Below are 23,659 nucleotides of genomic sequence, written 5' to 3' on the forward strand. Positions count from 1 at the left end.
AGGGATTGTTTGCTTTGTTCCGCATTATTCTGATATAAATATGCAGCTGGGATTTGTTTTTATTCTTTAGCAGTGATTTCCAACTTAACAGGGCTTGGTCGTCATATGGTTACTGCTTCTGCCTCATACGCAGGAGGTCGTGGGTTCAATCCCAGTTCATGTTCTAGCAATCGCTAGTACTGGAAATGGACTTCCATACGCTATCATTGCTATTCTATACCTTGAACGAAAAAATATTAAATGAACGAAAAAAAAACTCGTTTCCTACATCCAATTAGAAATTTCTTTAAATTCCATTTTCGTATCTGTCACATTGGCAGCTCGTTATCCAAGACGAACCTCTGTCCTACAAACCTAATTTAAAAACGAACAATGGGTAATGTCTGTGACATAGCCGCAAAGTGGACGTAGGACTTGACTTGACCATGCCTTTAAGATACATAATAATATGTCCAATTTTCTCACATCAACTATTTTGGATAAATAATCGGCGTTGCATACCATTCCTTGGCAAAATCTTCTCATCAAACATCTGATTTCTGTAATTAAATCTACCTCGAACAAAAATCATGAAAAAAAAAATTCAGGAAGTATCTGTCCGGTCACGAAATATTAGCCTCGACAGTGGCAGCCTTCCCACTGAAGGACTGCCTGAAATAAACCACAAGCTGGCTCAGCAAGGGATGTAGACATTATTTTTAACTCTTAGAGCCTTGAAAAAGGCTGTTTGCTTCGGCTAAGTGCAAAAAGTAAGAAAACGATCTTTTCAAATAACCGCGAATTTCTAGTGATGGTATAAAAAAGACTGAATGCTCTGCGAGCGAATGCACTTCTCTTTTATACTACTTAATTTTGAATCTTCTCTGCTTCCCAATTGGTGGGCCAATCAGCTAATGTCTTGTATCCCGCTTCTTTGTCAGCCAAAGCGTCATCATCATCAACGCGTTCGAGAAGGGCTTCTTCTTTTTTACGCTTGTTGCTCGCTGCTGGCGTCTATTTCCTAACGGGACTTTTCGCTTGATACAGGCCAATAAGCCGGGCAAGCGAGCTTAGAATTGCAGTTCAGGTGGGAAGTATACGTGTTCTTTTCTGAGACAACATTGTTAGTAGTAGAAGGAAAGAAACACCCGGACATGGGATTTCGGGTGATAAGATTTAGAATTCATAACATGGGACGATCATTCAGTCACGTTCGCTTTGTGTGCGGTCAGTATCAAACAATGTTTTTCTACATATTTTTTTATCAATGCCAAAAAATCCAACATTTGATGAAAAATCGATTGATATTTTATTAATGTTTGAGCTGTTATCGGTGGTTTTTTATCCAAATAAGATTATGTGGAAGATTTGGACATCTTAAAGGGGCAGCAGGGACTATGTCCAAGGGCTTGACGACCCCTCCCCATGGCCACTGCGAGTTAGGGGGCCTGCCTAGGATGTGGTGGGGTTTGACAGTGGGCTCTGTTGAACCTCTACAAAAAGCTGCATGTGTCCATAAGCAGGCCCTATCAAACCCAGTCAACACATGAACGTATATGGTGTCGTGTAGGATGCTTAAGTGCAGGCGATAAAGGTACTACAAAGGTACAACATGTATGTATATCGTCTCCAATTTAGCATCTTGTATTGCACCATGTGCGATTTTTTGTAGACTAGGAAGCGACCGTGTGCCGCTCAAAGCGCACAAGCCCAACACGAGTGCCAACCGGCACATCAGGATTAATACCAGTGAGATCCTGATTACGGTATACTGGTCAAGGCAAGTGACACACACACGCGCGCGAAAGTAATGCAAAATAAACGACATGTAAAATGAACGTAAACTTACATTCTTACTTAACGTCAAATAGAGATAAAATAAGGGTTGCTGAATAACATTAGCTTTCCGATTACTATCAATGAATCGCCTGCTTTGAGCGTGCTTACAGCGGCACACTAGGAGTTAACTTTCTGAAATCAGTATGGCGAAAGGCATCTAAGGTTCGATTTCTCCAAATTAAGCACTTTAATCGAAAAAATATTTGGTAGGCGTAGTAGCGGACACCATCCCTCATTGCCGGTACCAAATAGTTTTTCATGAAAAGTTCCTAATTTTGAGAAAACCAGCGTTAGATGTCTTTCGCCATACAAATTTCTGGCGGTTAACTCTTGCTGGCTATTTTGTGCATATACTATAGCGCCTGGATGCGGCTGCGGCGGGAAGAAAATCAGCCACTGCCAATAATTCATTATTTTCAATTTTAATCCCGTTTCTTTTTTACTTTTCTTACGTTAATGAAATGATAACGCGGGCGCATAATCCGAAATTCAAATGAACAATCGCTCACTTTGAGCGATTGATTGTTTATTCTCGCGAAGAATGAACAATTGAACAAATTAAGGAAATGCTAATACTGCTGTGTAGAAGTTTCATAGGTCACATCACTTTCCATGGTGAATCCCGATCTATGTTACTGATTACCCCACCCAACTAACACTACTTTCTTCCCGTGGTAAATGTGGAGATGCAGAGGTATTCTCGGTCTCTAGTAGCAACAATTACCACACACTCACATTCCCTCCCTTTCCCAACTGACTGTAAGGACTTGGCCGGCGCCGTTATTGATCAACATTTGCGAGCTGCTGAAACGTGCACTTCGAGAATAGTTGGTAAATCTCAACCACTATTCACTTGGATCGTAGTGCAATTTGCACCAGTTCTGATCAATCACGGAGTAGCAACCATTGATATGTACAGTCAGTCTAAGCCTAAGCCAAGCTAAGCCAAATAAGATTATGTGGAAGATTTGGACATCTTATGAATCTTTAAAGGCATGGTCAAGTGAAGTCCTTCGTCCACTTCGCGGTTAAGTCAGAAAAATTATCCACTGTTAGTTTTAACGCTATTTATGAAAATCACGCATAAAATTTTATCTCTAGAATATTGGATTTGGCACCCAAGTACAATTTCAGGGTTGTTACGACCGTTACGACTAAGCGGATTTCGCGATTTTCGCGGATTTTGCGGTTTTCGCGGATTCGGCGCGGATTTACATAACGATTTTAGGACTTTGTGTGGATTTAGTTTTAGGAGTATTTAAACAAATGAAATTCTATATCTAAGGACGTTTATTGGAAAATTAGTTTTATGTCTATCTAGATGGGCTTCATTCTCGTTAGCAAATGTTTTCGAGAACAAAATTAACGTTAGTAGTTATTTACTAACATCAATTTTCGGATATTAACAAACCCTGTTTGAATTTCATGGTTACACTCTTGAGCATTGATTAAACAAATGTTATGAGGAGAGGGGCGCCACTTGTTGTCATTTTTAAACCATTTTGAAGCATGGCGCATTCAAAACATGTCTGTTGAAGGACATGAACACCTGTCTTTTAAGTGCTTCCGCAGAAATTGTTTTTGATGTTGATTTTGAAAAAAAAAATTGTTGAAAATTTTTGAAAATGTTTTCCCGGAACAGCTTTTTCAGATTCCCGAGAAATTCCCGCAAGAATTCACGTTGCGATTTCCTTCGAAGTTTATTTAGCTATGATCACAAGAATTTCTGTGAAAAATCCTGAAAGTTTAACAACAGATTTTTCGGAAGTTTTTCAACAGAAAGTCACCAACCAATTTCTGTTAGAATTTCCCAAGCGCTTTCTGTAGGAATTAATTAGAGGTGTCCACATACAGTTCCCGAAAATTTCCTGCATGTTGTTTTTGAGGAATTCACAAAAAATTATGAAAAAATGAAATTCCGCATAAATTTCCGGGGAACCATTTGCAAGAATGGAGAAATTTCCACAGATGTTCTCGGAGAAACACCCGCAGACAATTTTGGAGCGACTTCTTCAGAAATTCCAAGAAGGACCATCTAGATAAGTTGTTATATCAACTGCTTTTTCCTTAATCCTATTTTTAATTTTGTACAAACATGTGTAACGTTGAAGTTAAAACATATACTTAAAATCAGTAATATTATAAAAACGAACTCGAAAAAAGACGTTCACTAAATTGTTGTAGTGTTCAGCGTAATATTTAATATTGATATTTAACGTGTATTTGCTTAGAATTTAGTTTTGGGTCGCGCGGATTTGGCGCAGAATGGATTTTCATGTCGCGCGGAAATGGCGTGGATTTGATTTTAGTCGGCGCGGATTTGGCGCGGAAAATATTTCAGCATCTCCGTAACAACCCTGCAATTTCTATCCCGAAGGGAATTGAATGCTTTGATATTGATTTCTATCATTGGCTCTCTGAAGAACCGTTTGTTTTTCGGACATACATGCTGCATCACGTGGCTTTTCTTCAGCCTGTCTCGGCTCATCACCGATGCCGGCCGGTCTCGGCTCGACTCTGCTGCTACTGCCGGTATCTGCTCAGCATTGCTGCTGAGTTGGGTCTGTAGGGTGGACTGCTGCTGTACTGGCTAGGTTTCGGCTGATGGTGGCTTCGATGACTTCATTCCCTGCGAAATGGTGTAAGGCTGATGCCATACTGGGAGAGAAGAGAAGCGATTAGAAGAGTTGAGAGGGAAGCGAAGCGTCCGCGTGAAAGCTACCTCAATGAGCGATATATGGAAATCGCTTATACCTGTCATAGTGGAAGCGATGAGAAGAGGCGAGAAGCGGCAGCCAAAGAGGCGAAGCAGTTCATAGAGTGCTTTGCCGCGCGAGATCGCAAAGGATCACTTATGTATGTTTGTTGATTTGAGCTTACCCTCGTTCGCAGTTGTGTAAAATGGCTGTGGGTGAAAAGTATTGCGGGAGAGAAAAGCAACATTGTTTATTTTGTAAATTTGGTTAATGAAAACATTAAAATATGTATGGTTTTAGCTACATGTATGGAGCAAATCTGATGTTTTTCATAGTAGCGGTACTCATTAAAATTGGGAATATTTTGGTGCAGTCCATACATTTAGAAACACTTTGAAACAAAAAACACGTATTTTGCTGTTACCACAGACAAATGGATGTTGAACTTGTTATTTTAATATCGTTCTCGTATTTAGGATTAGTTTCAAATGATAGATTTTTCACGCATCTGTAATGCGTGTTTGAACCGAATGAAATTGTTGTGTTCAATCGCTTTGATATTTGATTTTACACTGGAGTCGGTTTTTACGCGGGAGATACGTACCGTGTATCTTGAAAAGCTCTTCAACTTCAACGAAAATCGGGTTTGCGCAATTTTTGCTTATGTCCGCATATTAAAACTTCGGGAACAATCCGATAGATAAGGAAATTGTTGTCCCAATTTTTGCCGGCCATTGGTGGGAAATGGTTTCCCTTTTTTCTGCGGATTTTTGGAATTTGCGTTTATTTACGCCGTTTTTCAAAAAGGTTGCCGAGACAAAACAATTTTTGTGGAAGTTGTTTTCATGATGTGCGAAGCTCCCGATAAATCAACTTCAGTGTAGAGAAATGTTGTAAGAAGAACATCCATAAATTACGTAACGCTTGAAGGGGGAGGGGTGTTGTCGGCGAAGTGTGACGATTCATGCAAAATTTTCAGATGTTTCATACAAAAGGGGGGGGGGTCGTATTGGAAATTTCTCGTTACGTAATTAATGGATTTTCCATAGGAGCAAACGTAAAATAGGAATAAAACATGGCCCAAAAAGTTTAACCATAGCTACGCCCTACGTCTGTTTGTATGTGGTGATAATCTATCGCTCACATATTAAAATCGATTTTCAATTGCGACATTCTATAAATCTCCTCAACACACTTCTCTTTGTGCTAAATATGCTTGGAGAAGCAAAATATTCTTCATCTGAGGAAATCCATGTTTTTACACTTGTATTTGTTGCAAGATCAACACTCCGAAAAACGCTTTCAGTATGTCATAGCTCGCATTGATCGCCGCTTCACTTCACTTTGCTTATCACTAACCTCTTCGCTTCGCTTCTCTTCGCTCCCAGTATGTCATCAGCCTAAGTGCTGTTCGATGATGCGGTTGCTTCGCTTGTCCCGGTCAGAATGAGAGGAAAAAAATCGCGTTGCGCTATTTTATGGCTTCTCGGCAGACCCAGCGGCTGCTCATTCGCTGGTGTCTGCACCAATCAGAACATGGTAATGGAATGATGCAAGAATTATGCGGTACCCATATTTATAGGTTCCCTTGATCTCAATGTTTTTCATTGAAAACAGTTTAATGCCTATTGAAACAAGTTTTTCGGGTCTTATCAAGCATGGACATGAAAGGCATACTTGAAATCTGTCGATTGAGGGGCTTACCGCAGAAATTCGTCCACTGCGACGAACGCTATTAACGTTTAAAATCTTTCAACACAGCGTAACGCGGTCGATTTGAATATTTTGAAAAGACACCCGGTATAGTAAAGAGAGACGTAAGTCCTACGTCAAAATCCCAATAAGTTCCGCATGAGCTCGTGGCAAGTACAGGGGTATAATCGGCTTGCAGTGGGCGAGTGATTGAACCATCATTTCCTCCCCCTTCCCTATATTGACTTGCATTCTGACGTGGCAGGCGCTAGTGTGACCTAACAAATGAGATCACCAGTACTTGTACATTGAAGATGAGTGCTAGTCCCAAGCAAACATCTGTTGGTTCTCTGTGCAAGAACAGCTGATCGGATCATAATGGAGTAGCAACTACGGGCAGTCGATCATTTCTCAACGGATTTTCATGGTTTTGGTATCGATCGATTGCAAATCGATGTAAGATTCATTCAAAATAACCATTCAGGCCTAATAATTTGTAATAGTATAGTTTTTTTACGTTAAGGTCTGTGATGCGACAGATGCTTAACTAATAATAGATCTTTTCTCTAAGTAAAACCCGAACTATTCTAGTTTTCCTACATTTATTTTACTTTACATCTTTCCTTGACAGTTGCATTCCTTCCCAATGGTCAAAGACCTCACCATCGTTTGTAGCATACGCAAAAGTAACGCAACCTTCAAAGGCTCTGTTTGTATTAAACGTGGTCACAAACAATAACACTGAATCCCAACAAACGACAGCGACAATGTCTTTGACAGCAAAAAAACGAGTGGTAGAAGCGCCCTCCTACTGCCACAACACCAAATTTGTGCTCCATCATCAACTGAACACCGTCGTTATTGTTGTTGTCGCCGTCGTCGATTGACTACGTAAGAAGACAATGAATTTTCAATGCCGTGTCCCAAATTTACAAAATGCATAAAGCTGACTCTGTCGTAAACTCTACTACGGTAAAACAACAACCACAACGCCGCAACAACGTTGCGCTGTACCGTCTATTCTAATGCTCCTTTGGCAAAAAGCCCCCAAACGACTCGGTCGGTCGATGACGGTCGGTCTGGGTTTTGACAAAGGGGGCTGACTGGGGAAAAGGCCACACCACGCATATTTACTTTCTATAACGAACCACTCACCGCTCACTCATCGGTTCGCCAAAGTGGAGAAGTGGGCCGCGATGAGCGAGCGCGGTGTGAATTTGTTTACAAACTTGTATTCTCATGGTGATGTTTTTTTCTGTGATTCTCTCTTTCCAGAACTTTTTTCGACTGCACCGGCTGCGGAAACTCGGTCTCAGCGACAATGAGATCATCAAACTACCCTCGGACATTCAGAACTTCGAAAATTTAGTGGAACTGGACGTGTCACGGAATGGTAAGTTTTTGCTGATGAATTCGTAATTTCCGAATAAGACAGCACAACTTGGTGTTCGGATTAAATTGAAGGGCTACCTATTAAATATGCAAATCAGGCGAAACATATCGGTGACACGCTTCGATGAATCTGAATATCATAACTACAGCATATGTACGTAAGCAAAAAGCTTCTCGGGCAGACCACACCCATTCATCCCTTTTCGCTTGGTAGAGAACAAACCCAAATCAGCTGACAACACTGTCCCATCGTTTTCGGTGCCCGTCCATTCGGTGTATCATTTAGCAAATGATTTACCGATTGATCTATTCGGTGAATATTTCATTTGTAATCTGTCACATCTCTGACGGGGAGAAATTATTTAAATGTACGTCGTTTGGCAGCAAAATGGGAAACCGATAGGCTCAGTCCGCGGCGTGGGAAATGCACGGGTCCCATTCGTTGCGGTGGTTGTTATTTAATCGTCATCATGTTTGTCGATACTTTTCGACCGTCGTTGTCGTCATCCGTCCATTCGTCGGGGGAATCAAGCGGGAACAATTCGATTTACGGTCATTTCATATTCTGCCACAGAGGGATCCGAAATTGATCAATTTACTCACAATTATCGGTTCCACTCAATGGTTTTCGGTTCAATTTCGGTACCAGCCAGCCGCAATGTAAATGGTGCTTTGTAAAGGGATTAATTCGAGCAAGTGTTCGGGTGGCAGACAATCTGAGTCATTGTTTAGACACCATCTCTCTCTAGAGTATGAGAGGGAGGAACATCAACCGGATTGAATGATAGCTCGACTTTGATGTTGCTCCACATACACTTGTCCGCGTCGAACGGCTGACCCCATAACAGTCCAAACTCAATTTCCAGTTTCATAGTTCGTCTCGAAAAAGTTGAGTCACCCGTTCTGGGAAGCATGAATTGAGTTTGGCCCATGGCAGCATAATAATAAATACATTATTGTTTTCGTTTTGCACACTCATTTCCAGTTGGCGGCCGAGGCCGATAGTGAGCGAGCGTCGTTCTGAATTAGTATGCAGTAGATTTCTAAATATCTGCATCTAAATAGAACGAGTGAAAAAAATGGCAAGAGCCGGGGAGGCACAAACAAAAACTAAAACGGTACATTTTTGACTCACTTGTGCTGGGTCGTTTATTTGTTTATTTTTTTTTCACTACATACCCAACCAGCAGCACAGCGAATAGTGCTTCCATTCGTGAAGTTATGCACTGGAACTGGAACCGTTGTGTGATCATAAATGTATGAAAGCTCTCTGCTTTATTTAGGGTCTCATTGTCTAATGTCTCGCTAGGTTTAAGCGTAGCGAACGAGCACACTGCTGCGAGTGGTTTGTTGCTTTTAGCAAAGCGCTGGCTCTTATTTGCCACTTGAAGATTGCTGTTTATTCTATTTTCTGCTGAAAATCATCGACGTGGCTGGGATGGGGATCGCATAGAGTTCCGAGAAACGAAATTCCGTAAAAGAGGGCCAATTTACAAAGAATTGACGGTCGTGGGATCAAACCCCCCACGCAATGGTTATACTCCAATACGTTTTTCGAACTAAATCTCTTACATGTTGTGCAATTGCACAAATCGGGTTTCGGACATAGTAAAGTATTTTACTTTTTGTAGGTTGCATGCTGTTCAATTGCACAAATCGGGTTTCGGACATAGTAAAGTATTTTACTTTTTGTAGGTTGCAAAAGGTAGTTATGTAGTTATTATATGCAACCACGTAGACGAAAATAAGTAATTGTTTATAACAGTGCTCTTAGCGGATGTTTTGGAAGCTGTTGACGTTTTTATCTGCTCTAAAAAGTTTTTGTTTTGGGAACAGGGTGCTTGGTGGCCTTGTGTCACTGCTTCTGCCTCATAAGCAGGAGATTAAGGGTTTGATCCCTAGCCCTTTTCAATTTCCTATTAGATAATTTCATTAATCATAAAACCCAATCTCTTTGCAAATCAAATTCTCATTGCTAGCAAGTATGATTCTAAATATAGAATTGTTATAAAAAGCTGCCTTTTACTTAGTAGCAGTAAATAAAATGTAAAAATAGATTGGTATTCATTTGTACCCGCATACAAATGCTATATACGGTCGCTATGCTCGAGCAGGCCTCATACAAGTAAGAATGTGTGAGGTTGATGTGCGGGTAGCGATGGTATGGTAGACGTGTGCGTGGTATTAGAATCCAATAGCATTCAAAATCTAATTGTAAAAAATGAATCCCATTAGAATTCACTTTAATACTTTCTCATTACTCTAGTACTTCTAATTCTCATTCATATATTCCTATCCCATAGATCGCATCACTTACCAAAGTGAATCCAGATAATATATCCCTTCATACTAACACAATATCCTATCCTAAGACTATCGTGGAGATGCAGAGGTATACTCGTTCTCTAGTAGCAACGAGAGTTGAACTAATAATCCTTCCTTCCCTTGATGACCGTAAGGACGTGGCCAGCGTTGTAATTGACTTAGTAAAATGCATTGAATTTCCGAAATTTGCACATTGAGAATGATAGCTAAACCCAAGCTCCATTCAATTGGTTCCCTGTGCAATTTCGCAAGTTCTAGTCAATCACGGAGTAGCAACTACGAATTGTACGGTTATCCTGTTCATGCTCATGCTCATGCTCTAAAAAGTTTTTGTTTTGGAAACAGTCACATAGAAAATCTATCGTGTTTCGCGTCTGAGCTGGTTAAAGTGCTGGATTTTGTATATACAGTGGACTCTCCCTAGTGGAAAGTGAGAAATGAGTTGTGAAAAGTGAGATGTGATATTTTTGAAGTGAGCAAAATGTGTTGAAGTAAGAGATAATAATTGGGATGTAATAAACGAAATGTTGAGTAGTGAGAAGTGAGTGGAGAGATATAAGACAGAAAGAAGAAGAAGAAAAGTAAAAAGAGAAGATAAAGAATCTCGTTTCTTACTTCTCGTTCCTCGGTCCTCACTTCTCACTTACTACTCCTTTCTCATTTCTCACTTCTCACTATTTAATTTTTCTCTTCTCACTTATAACTTCTTATATCTTACTTCCGACTTCTCATTTCTCATTTATCACTTAAAAGTCACACAACAAAGTTGTACCGAAAGGCTATATGATCACTCCAAAAACGAACTTTTGATAGGAGCCCTGGAGACCCATAGTGTTATATACCAATCGACTCAGCTCGACGAACTGAGGTGATGTCTGTATGAGCATTGTGTATGTATGTGTATGTGTACAAGTTTTGTAGACTCACTTTTTTGAACTTAGCATTGTCCGAATTACTTGCAACAGGTTCCATTCGACGGGATCTTGTCCCATTGTTTGCTATTGAAAATTGGCCAGATCGGACTATGAGATAAGAAGTTATGGTCAAAATACACTGGAGTCGGTTTTTACGTGGGGGATACGTCAAAAAAAACACGTAAAAAACGACTTCACTAAAATCGATTTTTGTGGTTTTCACGTGGAAAATAAAATTATCAGAGTCGTTTAAACTAATCAAAATCTAGTTATTCTATGCATTTCCGCACACCGATTCCTAAAATTTCAAGGAAGTGTACAGCTAGATTGAGGTTAAGGAAACGCCACTGCATTTCTCACTTCACACTCCCCACTTCTTCCTTCTAACTTCACCCTTCTTGCCTTCACTTCTTACATCTTACTGCTTTTCATTTCTCGCTCCTCACTTCTCACATTTCACTTCTCTTCATTCACTTCTTGCTTCTTATTTCTCACTTCTTGCTCCTCACTTCTCACATCTTACATTTTATTTCTCGCTTCCCACTTATCGGCTCTCTCTTAACACTTCTTGTTTATCACTTCTCGCTTCTCACTTCTTATATCGAATTTTTCACTATCCGAAATCTCACTTCTCACTTGTAGTTTCTCATTTCTCGGCTCTCACTTATCACTTCTCGTTTCTCACTTCTAACTTTTCACATCTTTATCTCATTTCTCACTATTCACTTCTTTTCCCTCACTTCTTATTTCCCGCTTCTCACTTCTTACTTCTCATTTCTCTCTTCCCACTTCTTATTTCTCACTTCTCACTTTTCCCTTGCTTCTCACTTATCACATCTCACATACTACTCCTCATTTCTCACTTCTCCCTTCTCACTTCTCATTCGGCCTAATTGCTGTGGCCAAATGACTTTCGGGACTGGCTGCCTTCGCTCTAATGACCAAGCATCGTACACAAGTGTTTCCCTTGAAGAAGACTTAGAATATTTTTTTCGAAAACCGCGTGAAATCCGAAAACCGTGTAAAAACGACTTTTACAAAAATCGATCAATAATCAACTTTTCATGAGTTTCACGTAATTTCAAGACTTTTTTAAAAAATCGGGTAAAAAATTATTTTTTAAAAAATCCGCGTAAAAAGCGACCCCATTGTACTATTTTTTAAGCCCAAAATACGCTAAAAACTACTTATTAATTATATATTATTTTTTTAGTATTTTTTGCACGAGAAAGGCACCAACACCGCTAGGTGGATTAATGAGGGTTTTTTTTTATTTTACACTACTCACTTCTCACCACTTGTCTTAGCTACTACTTGTAGCGAAACAGCGGGACAGTATGGTCACTAACCTGCGGGAGAAGGACCAATGTCTTAGCTACTTCTGTGTTATTACAATCTAACTCCCACTGTCTGGCAGTGGCATTATGGATAGAATATTCGTGCAACCATTTTGATTTTATATAATTGCAAGAATCTTAGATCCGGGAGCTAGTAGGTGATAGCTCTATTGTAACTCCTATAGCCCATTTCAAGAACACAAACATTCCGAAGCTAGAATCGTGTACAATAAGCCCCGCGTGTTTACACCCACATATCATAAGGATATCTGAAGTGCATTCACAATTCCTGGAACAAAATTCAATTCTTTGATGCTGGCGCGTATTTAGTGACAAAATCAATCAATGGAGATTCAACAAGATTCAACATAAATTACTTACCATTTTTCTAACATTATACTTACACTAAACATGTTTGCGCATTTACATTCCTTGATCATATTATTAGCAAGGGCATTGCCCGTGCTAATAATCGATCACTTTGTGCCTGCACAAACATGCAGGTTTCTGTTGCTCTTTTCCACGGCCACTTCGAACCGTGATACAAAATTTCAATCAAATACAACACTAAGAATGGAGATCCCGATCCGCAAACACGATCACTCTGTATGAAAACAAATTCCCGGCCTTCCCAAGGGTGAAGACAGTAAGAAAAAAAAAGAAAACTCATTAAAAAATCAAAAAAAAAGAAAAGAAAGTGTAAACAGGAAATTCTTCACGAAAATGTTCCGTTTTTAATGAATTTCAGCACCGCTATTCAAGTCTTCTAGCTGGCGTTTCTCCTAGGAACATGACAGGGTTCTTTCTTTGCTGCAATTGGGTATCAGCACCATGCTCAGATCAAAATAAATTTTCTTCCTGCGTCTACTTCCTGGTAATCTACGAACAATTTCTTCCTTGGCCGCATCCGTTGAAAACTTTTCACCCTTCTCGCATCACATGCTCCAGAATTTTGCTGAACTTTAGCAACCATTAACACTGGACAGAGTTTAGCCATGTTTCGGGTTTTCAGGCAATTTCACTACAGTTTTCTAATAAAAACTAAATGGAAAGATTCACAAAAGAATGGCTTTTTTTTAACCGCTTCGCATGTTAATTCCTAAAATGCTGAAGGTGAAAAAAATTGACAAGCCGGGCGTCAGGGCGTCAGTGGTACCCGAATAAAAACTACTGTTGGTAACACCACTCACTTTTCACTTCTCACTTCAAATTTCATACTCTTTTTTTTTTCTTCGGATTTCTTACTTTTCATTTCGCACATCTCACTTTTCATTTTTCACTTTTCACTTCTCGCTAATAACTTCTTATATTTAATTTCTGACTTCTTATTTCTCACTTATCACTTTTCAATTCTAACTTCTAGCTTCACACTTCTCACTTCTTACTTTAAATGTCACTCTTCTCACTGTTAACTTTTCACTTCTCACTGTTCATTTCTCATTTCTCACTTCGCACATCGCACTTCTCATTTTTAACTTTTCACTGCTTACTTCTCACTTATAATTTCTTATATCTCACTTCTGACGTCTCATATCTCGCTTATAACTTTTCTAACCTTTAACTTTTCACTTTCTGCTTCTTACTTTTCGCTTCTCACTACTCACTTCGCCAGGGACCATTGAGTTGAGTATCGAGATAGAGAACGCATTTATACTTTTTTCTTCCAAAAGATCAAACACTTTTTATAACATGTAGAAATATGCTTTAGGGTCATTTGGTTGAGTAGTCTTCGGTCGAAAAGGGTCATTTGGCCGAATGCCGTTTGCCGAAAAGTTTTTCCTTATTAAGTGAAGTGCGACGGATTGAATGGTGAAAAGTTAAAACTGAGAAGTGAGAAATGAGACGTTCGAAGTGAGTACAAAGTAGTGAGAAGTGAGTATTTAGTAGTGAGATGTGTGAGTAGTAAGAAGTGGGAAATGAGATGTGATAGTTGCGAAGTGAGTAGAAAGCGACAGGTAGGAAGTGATTGATGGTAATTGGGAAGTAAGAGGCCAGATGATAAGAAGTGAAAAGTAAGTGGTGAGGTATAGGACACAAAGAAGAAGGAAGAATAAAGGTTGAAAGAAGTTAGGACAAGGAAGAAAGACAACAAATGTAAGACGGATGGAAGACAGAAGGAAAAGAAGGAGAAAGGAAGAAAAAGAAAAAGGAGGTGAAAAAAGAAATAAATAAAAGGAATAAATAGAGTAAGAAGGAAGAAAAAAGATGGAAAAAGGAAGAAGAGTGAAGCAATATGGAAGAAGACAGAAGAATGGAAATAGAAGGAAGAAGGATGGGGCTAGAAGGAAGAAAGAAGAATAAAAAAGAAAGAGGGAGAGAGAAGAATAAAGAAGAAAGAGGAAGAATAAATGGAGATTGAAGAATGGAGAATGACGTAAGATGCGAAAAAGAAGAAAAACAAGAAAAGATAGAAGGAAGCAAAAGTAAACAACAAGAAGGAATAAATAAGAAGGAAAGATAAAAGAGAAATAAGGAATCAGGAAGGAGAAAGAAAGAAGCAAACGGAAGGAAGAAGAAAAAGGAAAAGGGTAAAGGAAGAAGAAATAAAAAATAAGGAAGGAAGAAGAAGAATTAGGAAGAAGGAAGATGGAATAAATAAAGATAAACTTCAAAATTCTTTTCCCATATCTCGCTTCTCACTTCTCACATCTCACTTGTCATTTTTCACTTCTTACTTCTCGATATTTCACTACTCACTTCTCATCTCTCATTTCTTCCTTCTCATTTCCCACTATTCACTTCTCGCTTCTCACTACTCACTGCTTATTTTTCACTACTTTTCACTATTCACTTCTCATTTTTCAAATCTTACTTGTCACTACTAACTTCTCACTAACTTCTTACTTCTCATTTCTCACTTAACGTTCTACTTCTCAATTCTCACTACTCACTTCTCACTTCTTTTTTCTCACTTTTCAACTTTTATTTTTCACTTCTAACTTCTCAATTCGCACTTCTCACATCGAGTTTCTCATTTCTTCTTCTCACTTTTCTCTCATCACTTCTCTCTGATTATTTCTAATTCTTCAATTCCCTTCCTACTTCTCACATCCAAGATATAGGAGATGTGATAAATGTTTCATTCCTCACTTCTTGCTGAACACTTCATGTAACTCCTTCTCATTACTCACTTTCCCATACTCACAATCAAGGTTTCTTTCTTCAACAATTCGGTGAAACGGCATTAGGCCAAACAACCCGGCACCGTGTGGTTTATAGAGTGGCCAGATTATATTTTGATAAATCGGTAGCTTGACTGTAAAAAAATCGGTAGTTATCGGTAGGCCGGAAAAAGTACCAAATCATAGTGCCTAGCCTCATGTTGAAAAATTTCATATAACCTCTTTCAAAATATGTAAACCTCACGATTGAAAAGTTCATCCTTGAGAGCCATAGTTTATTGTTTATATGCACTTTCCTTATCAGAAATAAAATCAGTGTCGATTAAGTTCAGATAAATATAAAATTTCCTAAAACTCTTCTACTTTGAATTAAATTACAAAGTTCGTGGTTTACCCAGCAGTGTTCTTTTTATGTATAAGATCTATTTCAATATAATTATTACCTACATATGTTGCTGTTCAGAAAAATTCCACATTTGTAAAGTGGATTGGTTGACAATCAGACCAATCCCCTTTACATATGAGGAACTTTTTTGAACACCAGCATTTGCAATCAAATTGATCTTCCGATTCATTTGACAGAAAACGCAGAAAACAGAACTAAGCGGTATGACAAATGAATTTAAAATGGCTGAAATGCATGTTTCTCAGATTCAAAATCAATATGTACTGCAAAACAGCCTGAATGACTGCTGATTTACTCTAAGCATTTAAAAAGTTTACAATGATATGGAAATGCTATTATCATCTCCCAAACTTGGACGTTCATTGATATGTTCATGATAGAATTAAAAAATTATTGACGAACTTCAGACCGGACCATTATTCAAGTCTAGCCGCATAACATGGTTAGCTTATTTTATTTTATGTTATGTTATTTTATGAAATTCGTTGCTCATGAAAGGGTGCAATTTGGAACCACTGTAGAATAAACAGTGAAATCTCTTCTCCTATATTCAAGAATAGTTGTATCACCACATTTGGATTTGGTTGAGAAATGCCACACACGTCTCTACGCTGCAAAGAAAAAGCTTCCAATCCAACAGAAAACCCAATATTTATAAAAAAAAACTCGGAAAGCAATTTGATTAAGATTTGGAGAAAGCTTAAATTGCAAAAAAAATCAGCAGGCAAAACTTCCTTAGCTCCAAAAAAAATCCAATTCTTTAAATTATAACTATAGTCGAAAGTTTCGAAGAAAAATGCTCGTGACATCAATGTTAGTTATTGAGCAAACCTGCTAAAAATATTTTAAAGTAATAGATGCGGATGATCAAGTCTTCTTTATCAAAGTGCAGTAATGTAATGTCGCAAGTGACAAAATAATTATTGAACTTTTTGGTCCTATCTGGTCCACACCTTATCTTACTTATGTGGATATGGATTTGATGCAAAATATTATCTTAACAGATAAGACAAAATTAAGGTATTTGCGACATACTGCAGATTCAACTGTTCTGATATTAAATTGCCTGGGAATTAGCTAAAATCATTTAAATCATTTATGAGAAAGATTACTATGTTGACCGTGCTTTTGTTTGGCGGATTGAAAATCGGTAGTTCTCGGTAGGAATTTTGAAAAATCTGTAGTTTTCGATCTTTCGTCTGTGAATCGGTAGGTGAGTCAAAAATCGGTAGGACTACCGAGAAATCGGTAGGTCTGGCCACCCTAGTGCATGTGAACTGTTTCTGACAACATCGAGTTAGCGAGACGTGAAAATGCATTGAAAAATTACTTCGACTTAGAGAATATCGAGTAAAAGAGGTATCGACTTACGAAGGCAACGCAGTATGCTAGATTGAAGGGACTTTGAATTTCATCGAGTAAGCAGTAAGGGAAAATATAGAGTTAGCGAGAGTGCACTGTATGTCCCGATTTGGTTAGAATACCCTAAATTTTTAAGCTTGATTTTGTCTGATACGGTTTGTGAATAAGTTGAACAGCTGTACGCAAATTTCTGCTCGAAATTGAGTGATTTACCATTGGCTCTTGGTGCGAATTGGCAGAACACCGACGAAGTGTTACTAGTAAAATCATTCCGAATCTTATTCATCAAGTTCTCACGCGTGAGCAAACTCGTTTTTAATTTTAAAGAAAAGCATCGCGCTTGATTTGTTCATGCAAAATCGATTCGTTTCACTCATTTTCCGAAAAACCCTGAATAATCCACCTAGCGGTGTTGGTGCCTATCTCGTGCAAAAATAATGCTAAAACCCAGATTGATCCACCTAGCAGTGATTGTGCCTTTTTGGTACATAATTGAACAATCCAACCCGGAAAATTAGTTGAAATGCTGAGTTATATGTGAGTGTATTTTCAAGAGTTCTAAGTAAAGTATTATTAGCGTGTGCGTTTTATTCGAGCTTTTTTGCCTTTCTCGTACAACAAAGTTGTACCGAAAGGCTATCATTTCACTCCAAAATCGAACTTTTTATAGAAGTCTCGGAGACCCATGATGTTATATACCAATCGACTCAGCTCGTCGAACTGAACAAATGTCTGTCTGTCCGTGTGTATGTGTGTGTGTGTGTGCACACAAAAAACGAAAAACATTAGCCACTTTTTCATATAGTAATTCTTAACCGATTTTCTCGCAACAAGTTGCATTCGACAGGGGACAAAGCCTTGTTGATCACTATTGAATTTGATAACAATCGACCATTGCGTTTGAAAGCTATTAAGAAAATGGAATCGAAATATATAAGCGCCATATAAGGTTGGTGTCTTGGCTAAATGCGAGAAAGGCAGTATTACCACTCGGTGAATTAAGTTGGGTTTTTATTATGCTTTCAAGCTGTAGAAGCGTTATGGCGTTATGAACGTAACTTGCATGCTATCAAAACTTGTGTTGCATTTGTTGTACTCTAGTCTTGTACTAAAGCGAGTAGAAGAGCTTGCGTGGGTTGATTCTTTTTACAAGGCATTTTATAGCATGTTATGACTTTTTCACGACTATCATAACTATTTAAATATTTAGAATTTTTTGGAATGTGCAATCGTTATGAAATTCAATAGTGATCAACTACGCTTTATTCTTTGTCGATTGCAACTTGCTGCGAGAGAATCGGTTAAGAATTACTATGTGAAAAATTGGCTTATGTTTTTTATGGCACATGTGCACACACACACACACACATACACACGGACAGACAGACATTTGCTCAGTTCGTCCAGCTGAGTCGATTGGTATATAACACTATGGGTCTCTGAGCCTTCTATAAAAAGTTCGATTTTGGAGTGAAATGATAGCCTTTCGGTACACAAAGTTGTAAAATCACGAGAAAGGCAAAAATCAATCGAGGTGAAAATACAAAAAATCCTAAGGTAAGTCATTCGGATGATTTTAATCATGCAAGATTTGGCCTTGATTTAAAACGTACATGAGTTTTGAGATCTTGAGTTTCTCTTGACACTGACTGAAAGTCACTATTTTCTGCAAATGAAAGTCACTGTTTGGTCTCTTTTTTCGTCAACTTTGGTCACTAAAGTCGCTAATCTGAGCAGCAACGATCGCTACGAGCCAACGAGCCCTGTTGGTATTCTTCTTCTTCTTCATTGATATCACATCTCCGACTGGGACATTACCGCCTCGCAGCAGAGTGTTCATTAAGCAGTTTCACGAAGTTTCTAAGCCAACCATTCGTACACCCAACCGGTGGTTGTTAGATTTTCTAACAATTCTGTATAAGAATCTAACAAAACCTGTATAAGAACTGGGCTTATGCGAAATTCTTATGCAAAAAATGTAAGCTCTCACACAAATATTGTTAGAAAAGCTTACAAAGTTGTTGGATTCTTATACAACACTTGTATTAGATTCTAACAATTTCGCATATGCCCAGTTCTTATACAGGTTTTGGTAGATTCTTATACAGAATTGTTAGAAAATCTAGCATCGGGCGGTTGGGTGTATATCATGATGCTAACACGATGATACTTTTATGCCCAGGGAAGTCGAGACAATTTACGAACCAAAAATTGCTTAAACCGGCACTGAATATAGAACCCAGCCACCCTCAGCATGGCCTTTGTAGCCGCGCATCTTACTGCAAATCAAATCTTTTGTGAATGTTTCAGTGACTTATAAGTTGTTTACCAGACGGGCTAATAGAACGTGCGGCTCACGGAAAATCAAAATCGACCGTGGAACTCAACTGTCTATCGATATCTTTTGATGTTTTCGGGCATGCCTCGTTGACAACGTTGATGTCGAAACGTATCGAAACCGCTGCCAGTTAATTAGTTAAAAATTACTTCGAAGCAGGTGATGGCGGTTTATACTGTAGCACCCACTGTCTCTAACGGATAGTGATCCGAACTGAACTCCTGGTAGAGAAACGATATAGGTCAATCCGACCTTAGTTTGAAAATAAATAGCTAAATCTTTTAGAATTTATCTTCTAATAGTGGAAATTGGAATTTATTATTATTGTAAATTCAGTCGATTTCAACCGTAATTATCATACCCTCAACTGCTACGCCATTGCACTGGCACCAAATAAAGCTGCCCTGCTGAATCGTAAGTAGACAACAGCACTTTTACTAAAGACTTCACGACGATTGCTGAAATGAGGCAAAACGGAGGAAAAAACTTTTATGCGGTCCACTCTGTGCACTCTCATCTTCGTTGGAACTGTCACCCGTTCAGGAGGGTGCTTTACTCGACGGATGGCACACAAAACCATTATGATGGTACCCCGGGCAATGCAATGGAAGAACCATTATCCAGCTGACTTAATACCCGTGCGGTGGATGTCTGGCGGATGGCTGCTGCCGGGCTAGGAATCTATTTTCGTTCACTTTAGACTTTAGAGTGAGAACGCTTTCCGTTCTTCCCAGTCCAGTTTCCGCCAAGTGAGTGCATCGTCGTTGGTGGGTTCTGTAGAAACCTCTACGATGCCATCTCATTGTTGTTCGAAGACGAATGAATCTGTGCAAGCAACCCGTGCCAGTGGTGGTGGCATTGCTAAAGCTGGACGTGAGCTGTCGTGTCCATTGTCGATGCTAATGAAACATCACTGTCCTTTCGGATTAGAGATGTGACTAATCTGAACATATGACCTTGTGGTTTCACGTTGCGTTTTCTTTCTATATACCTTGACATGTTCTATCTAGGGTGTAGCTATGATCTGTTGATTGGGAAAAGTTCTGTTTAAAAAAAATTTAATCCAATGATTCTGTACTTTTTCACAACAATATTTATGTAAGGCTTAGAAACCTCGCAGTCAATAACTGTGTAAGTGCTTGATGAACACTGAGCTGCGAGACGGCAATATTCCAATACCCCATGGGGGATGTCCAACCAACAAATTTTCAATATATCGATTGTGGGCTTCACCCTAACGTTTAGATGCCATCGAACATCGCGGCAATCCCGGACACGGGCATGTCCATTGTTCGTTGTTGTTTCAAATGCACCCGGCCCCAACGCGGGATCCATCCATCGCGCAATGTTGCCTAATGGGAGCACTGGGAGCAGTCTAATTAATCTCCCCGCGCGCACTCGTTTTTCTCGAACAGGTTTGCGAGTATGCACCACCCGGACCCGTTCCAATATGTTGGAACGGTCGCGGTGGCTTGTGTGCTGCTGCTGCTGCGGTCAAGGTGGCGACGGTGACGTTCCACCACAATGCAAATCGCGGTGCAATGTTAATTTTTCGTTGTTTATCGAGCACCCGCGAGAGTTCGATCGTTTCTTGCGAATTGGTTCACACCGGTCAGTTGCGAGGCAGGGGGTAGTGGGGTAAAGGGGGGATGCCCTTGAAAACAACGACGCAAAATTGATGTTTGTTTTGTGTGTTTGCTTTTCCTGTTCGTTCCAGATATCGGCGACATTCCGGATGACATCAAACACTTGCACAGCCTGCAGATCTTGGACTTCAGCTCGAATCCGATCCACAGGCTACCGGCGGGGTTCTCGCAGCTCCGCAACCTGACCATACTGGGCCTCAACGATATGTCGTTGACCTCGCTGCCGCAGGATTTCGGATGGTAAGTATGGGAAATTTGAGGGTTTGCTCAACGCGGAATTTTTGTTTTGCGAACTTTGGGATTCACACGGTTTTTTTATTGACGCGGTACGTCACCTGAGTAAAAACGTAGTTCAGTGTATTCTATTTGCTAATAATCAGATCACGTCTGGAAATTCTTCGATTCTTCTTTCACTTGATTTTTTGCACTTGAACCTATCAATATCTGTGCTGCCCATAATTGCTCATTGGTCCCTTATAAGTAGAAAATCTGAACAAAAATTGGGCTGATATGTGATCATCGTTGTCCGGAGCAAAAATCTCTGTTTTCGAGCACATGTCACTAAAGTAACTTTTTGATTTCCCAAATTCGAAATTGATCAAAATTCAAGTTTCTACTAGTAGGAGGTTGAGGGTTCGAGTCCCTCCAAGACACGTGGATTCTTTTTCGCAAATTTCATATCAATTTGTCCATTTCGAAACATGTGCTGTGCATGTGCACAGCCAAGATATTTAACAAAACATGGTTTTCGTACGGCCGAGTTGCCGAATAATATGCAATTAATTATCCTAAGGCTTGTTAGCCCGAAAGTCGCTCTTAACTTTTCATGCTTGACTTCATTATTGGCTTTTCAATAATAATTTGTTGGGCAGATGCTTTGCCACTATTCATGAATATTTATATTGTAAGGTAGGCAAGATAGGACCAAAAATCCATTTGTTTTACATGAACTTCCTGGTGTTTCGAGAAAACCAATAGTGAGCGAGGAACTGCTCAAATGATCAAACGAACAGTACTTGAGACTTTCACAAAATATATTTTAATGTTAATTTGTACCTTTAAAATAGCATATTGAAAGTTCCAATAAAAAGATTTTTAAATTTTGGGATTGAATATTTCGGAGTAAATTCTTTTTAAGGAATTTCGGAACCCTGAACAAACGATTTAAGTTTAAAATTAATTCTCTGGTCTCTGACCAGAATTTGTGCTGTGGTTACTTCTAAAATAATATAATTCCGATGCAAGTTTAACGTATTTAATTCTCTCAACTAGAGACTATAGTTTACTAAAATTCCTAGAATTTGTATAAGAAACCCTGATTTTATTTTATCGGAACTTCAAAAGTTTTCCTCTGCATCTTACGTCGAGCTCAAAATCTCAAAAAATATATTTAAAATTGTTACTACGTTCGCTGCTTATCTGTCCATCGTCCATTTATGATTTCGTAGTTCGAATTCTGGAAACAGCGTTATTTTCTAAATGGCATTTTTTTTCAACTTTTTAAACTATTTCAAACCAACAATTGTAGATCCATAAGCTTTATAAGTCGAAATAGTTCGAAATAGCTCTTGAAAGGAGGCTTCCGAGCCTCTTGAAAGGAGGCTTCCGAGCCTCTTGAAAGGAGGCTTCCGAGCCTCTTGAAAGGAGGCTTCCGAGCCTCTTGAAAGGAGACTTCCGAGCCTTCTGAAAGGAGGCTTCCGAGCCTCTTGAAAGGAGGCTTCCGAGCCTCTTGAAAGAAGGCTTCCGAGCCTCTTGAAAGGAGGCTTCCGAGCCTCTTGAAAGGAGGCTTCCGAGCCTCTTGAAAGGAGGCTTCCAGGCCTCTTGAGAGGAGGCTTGAGCCTCTTGAAAGGAGGCTTCTGAGCCTCTTGAAAGGAGGCTTCTGAGCCTCTTGAAAGGAGGCTTCTGAGCCTCTTGAAAGGAGGCTTCCGAGCCTCTTGAAAGGAGGCTTCCGAGCCTCTTGAAAGGAGGCTTCCGAGCCTCTTGAAAGGAGGCTTCCGAGCCTCTTGAAAGGAGGCTTCCGAGCCTCTTGAAAGGAGGCTTCCGAGCCTCTTGAAAGGAGGCTTCACCATGTATGGTGTTTTATCCCGTGTTCTGGCATCAATGTGTGATGCGTCAGGAATTATTTTTCGTTTACTGTCTTTCGTTATTGTTACCGCTACCGTTAGCAATGCTCGAAGTTCCATCATTGCATGGAGTATTTGTTTGAGATTGCGTAATTTATTTTTATTTTATTTTTTTTTTATTTATTTATTCTACGTCTTCAACAATATAATATTGTACAGACTGATATATTAACCAGTGCTGCAAAGTGTCACCGTACAAGTCACGCAAAGCGTGACAATAACAAAATCCAGGTCATGTGTCAAGTACTCAATTGTGATGCTCAATGTGGATCTCACATGCTTGGTGTAACGATCACCATGAAAGTGACATTTTAGCAACTAGCGCTTGGTCACTCACCATGTCTTCACTTCTTCTGCCTGTGATCACCAGCATGAATGATAGGAAAACTTTCCTGATGTGCTGGTTGTCATATCCATGTCATCTTGACTATCGTGATGATCACTTGACCTATGCGGTGTTTGGTTCGAAATCAACGCTCGACAGCAAT

General features: G+C 39.4%; 1 protein-coding gene across 19 annotated transcripts in view; it reads left to right on the forward strand.

Moving 5' to 3' along the window:
* Positions 1-23,659, forward strand: part of LOC134207896 (protein lap4) — a 250,176-nt gene that overhangs the window by 61,456 nt on the left and 165,061 nt on the right. For all 19 annotated transcript variants that reach the window (XM_062683915.1, XM_062683917.1, XM_062683922.1 and 16 more), the window contains 2 exons: positions 7,482-7,599; positions 21,120-21,288. In XM_062683915.1, coding sequence (XP_062539899.1) covers positions 7,482-7,599; positions 21,120-21,288 — 287 coding nt within the window. The remainder of the gene's footprint in view (positions 1-7,481; positions 7,600-21,119; positions 21,289-23,659) is intronic.

Source organism: Armigeres subalbatus, chromosome 1, assembly GCF_024139115.2.
Source record: "Armigeres subalbatus isolate Guangzhou_Male chromosome 1, GZ_Asu_2, whole genome shotgun sequence".
Classification (NCBI taxonomy): domain Eukaryota; kingdom Metazoa; phylum Arthropoda; class Insecta; order Diptera; family Culicidae; genus Armigeres; species Armigeres subalbatus.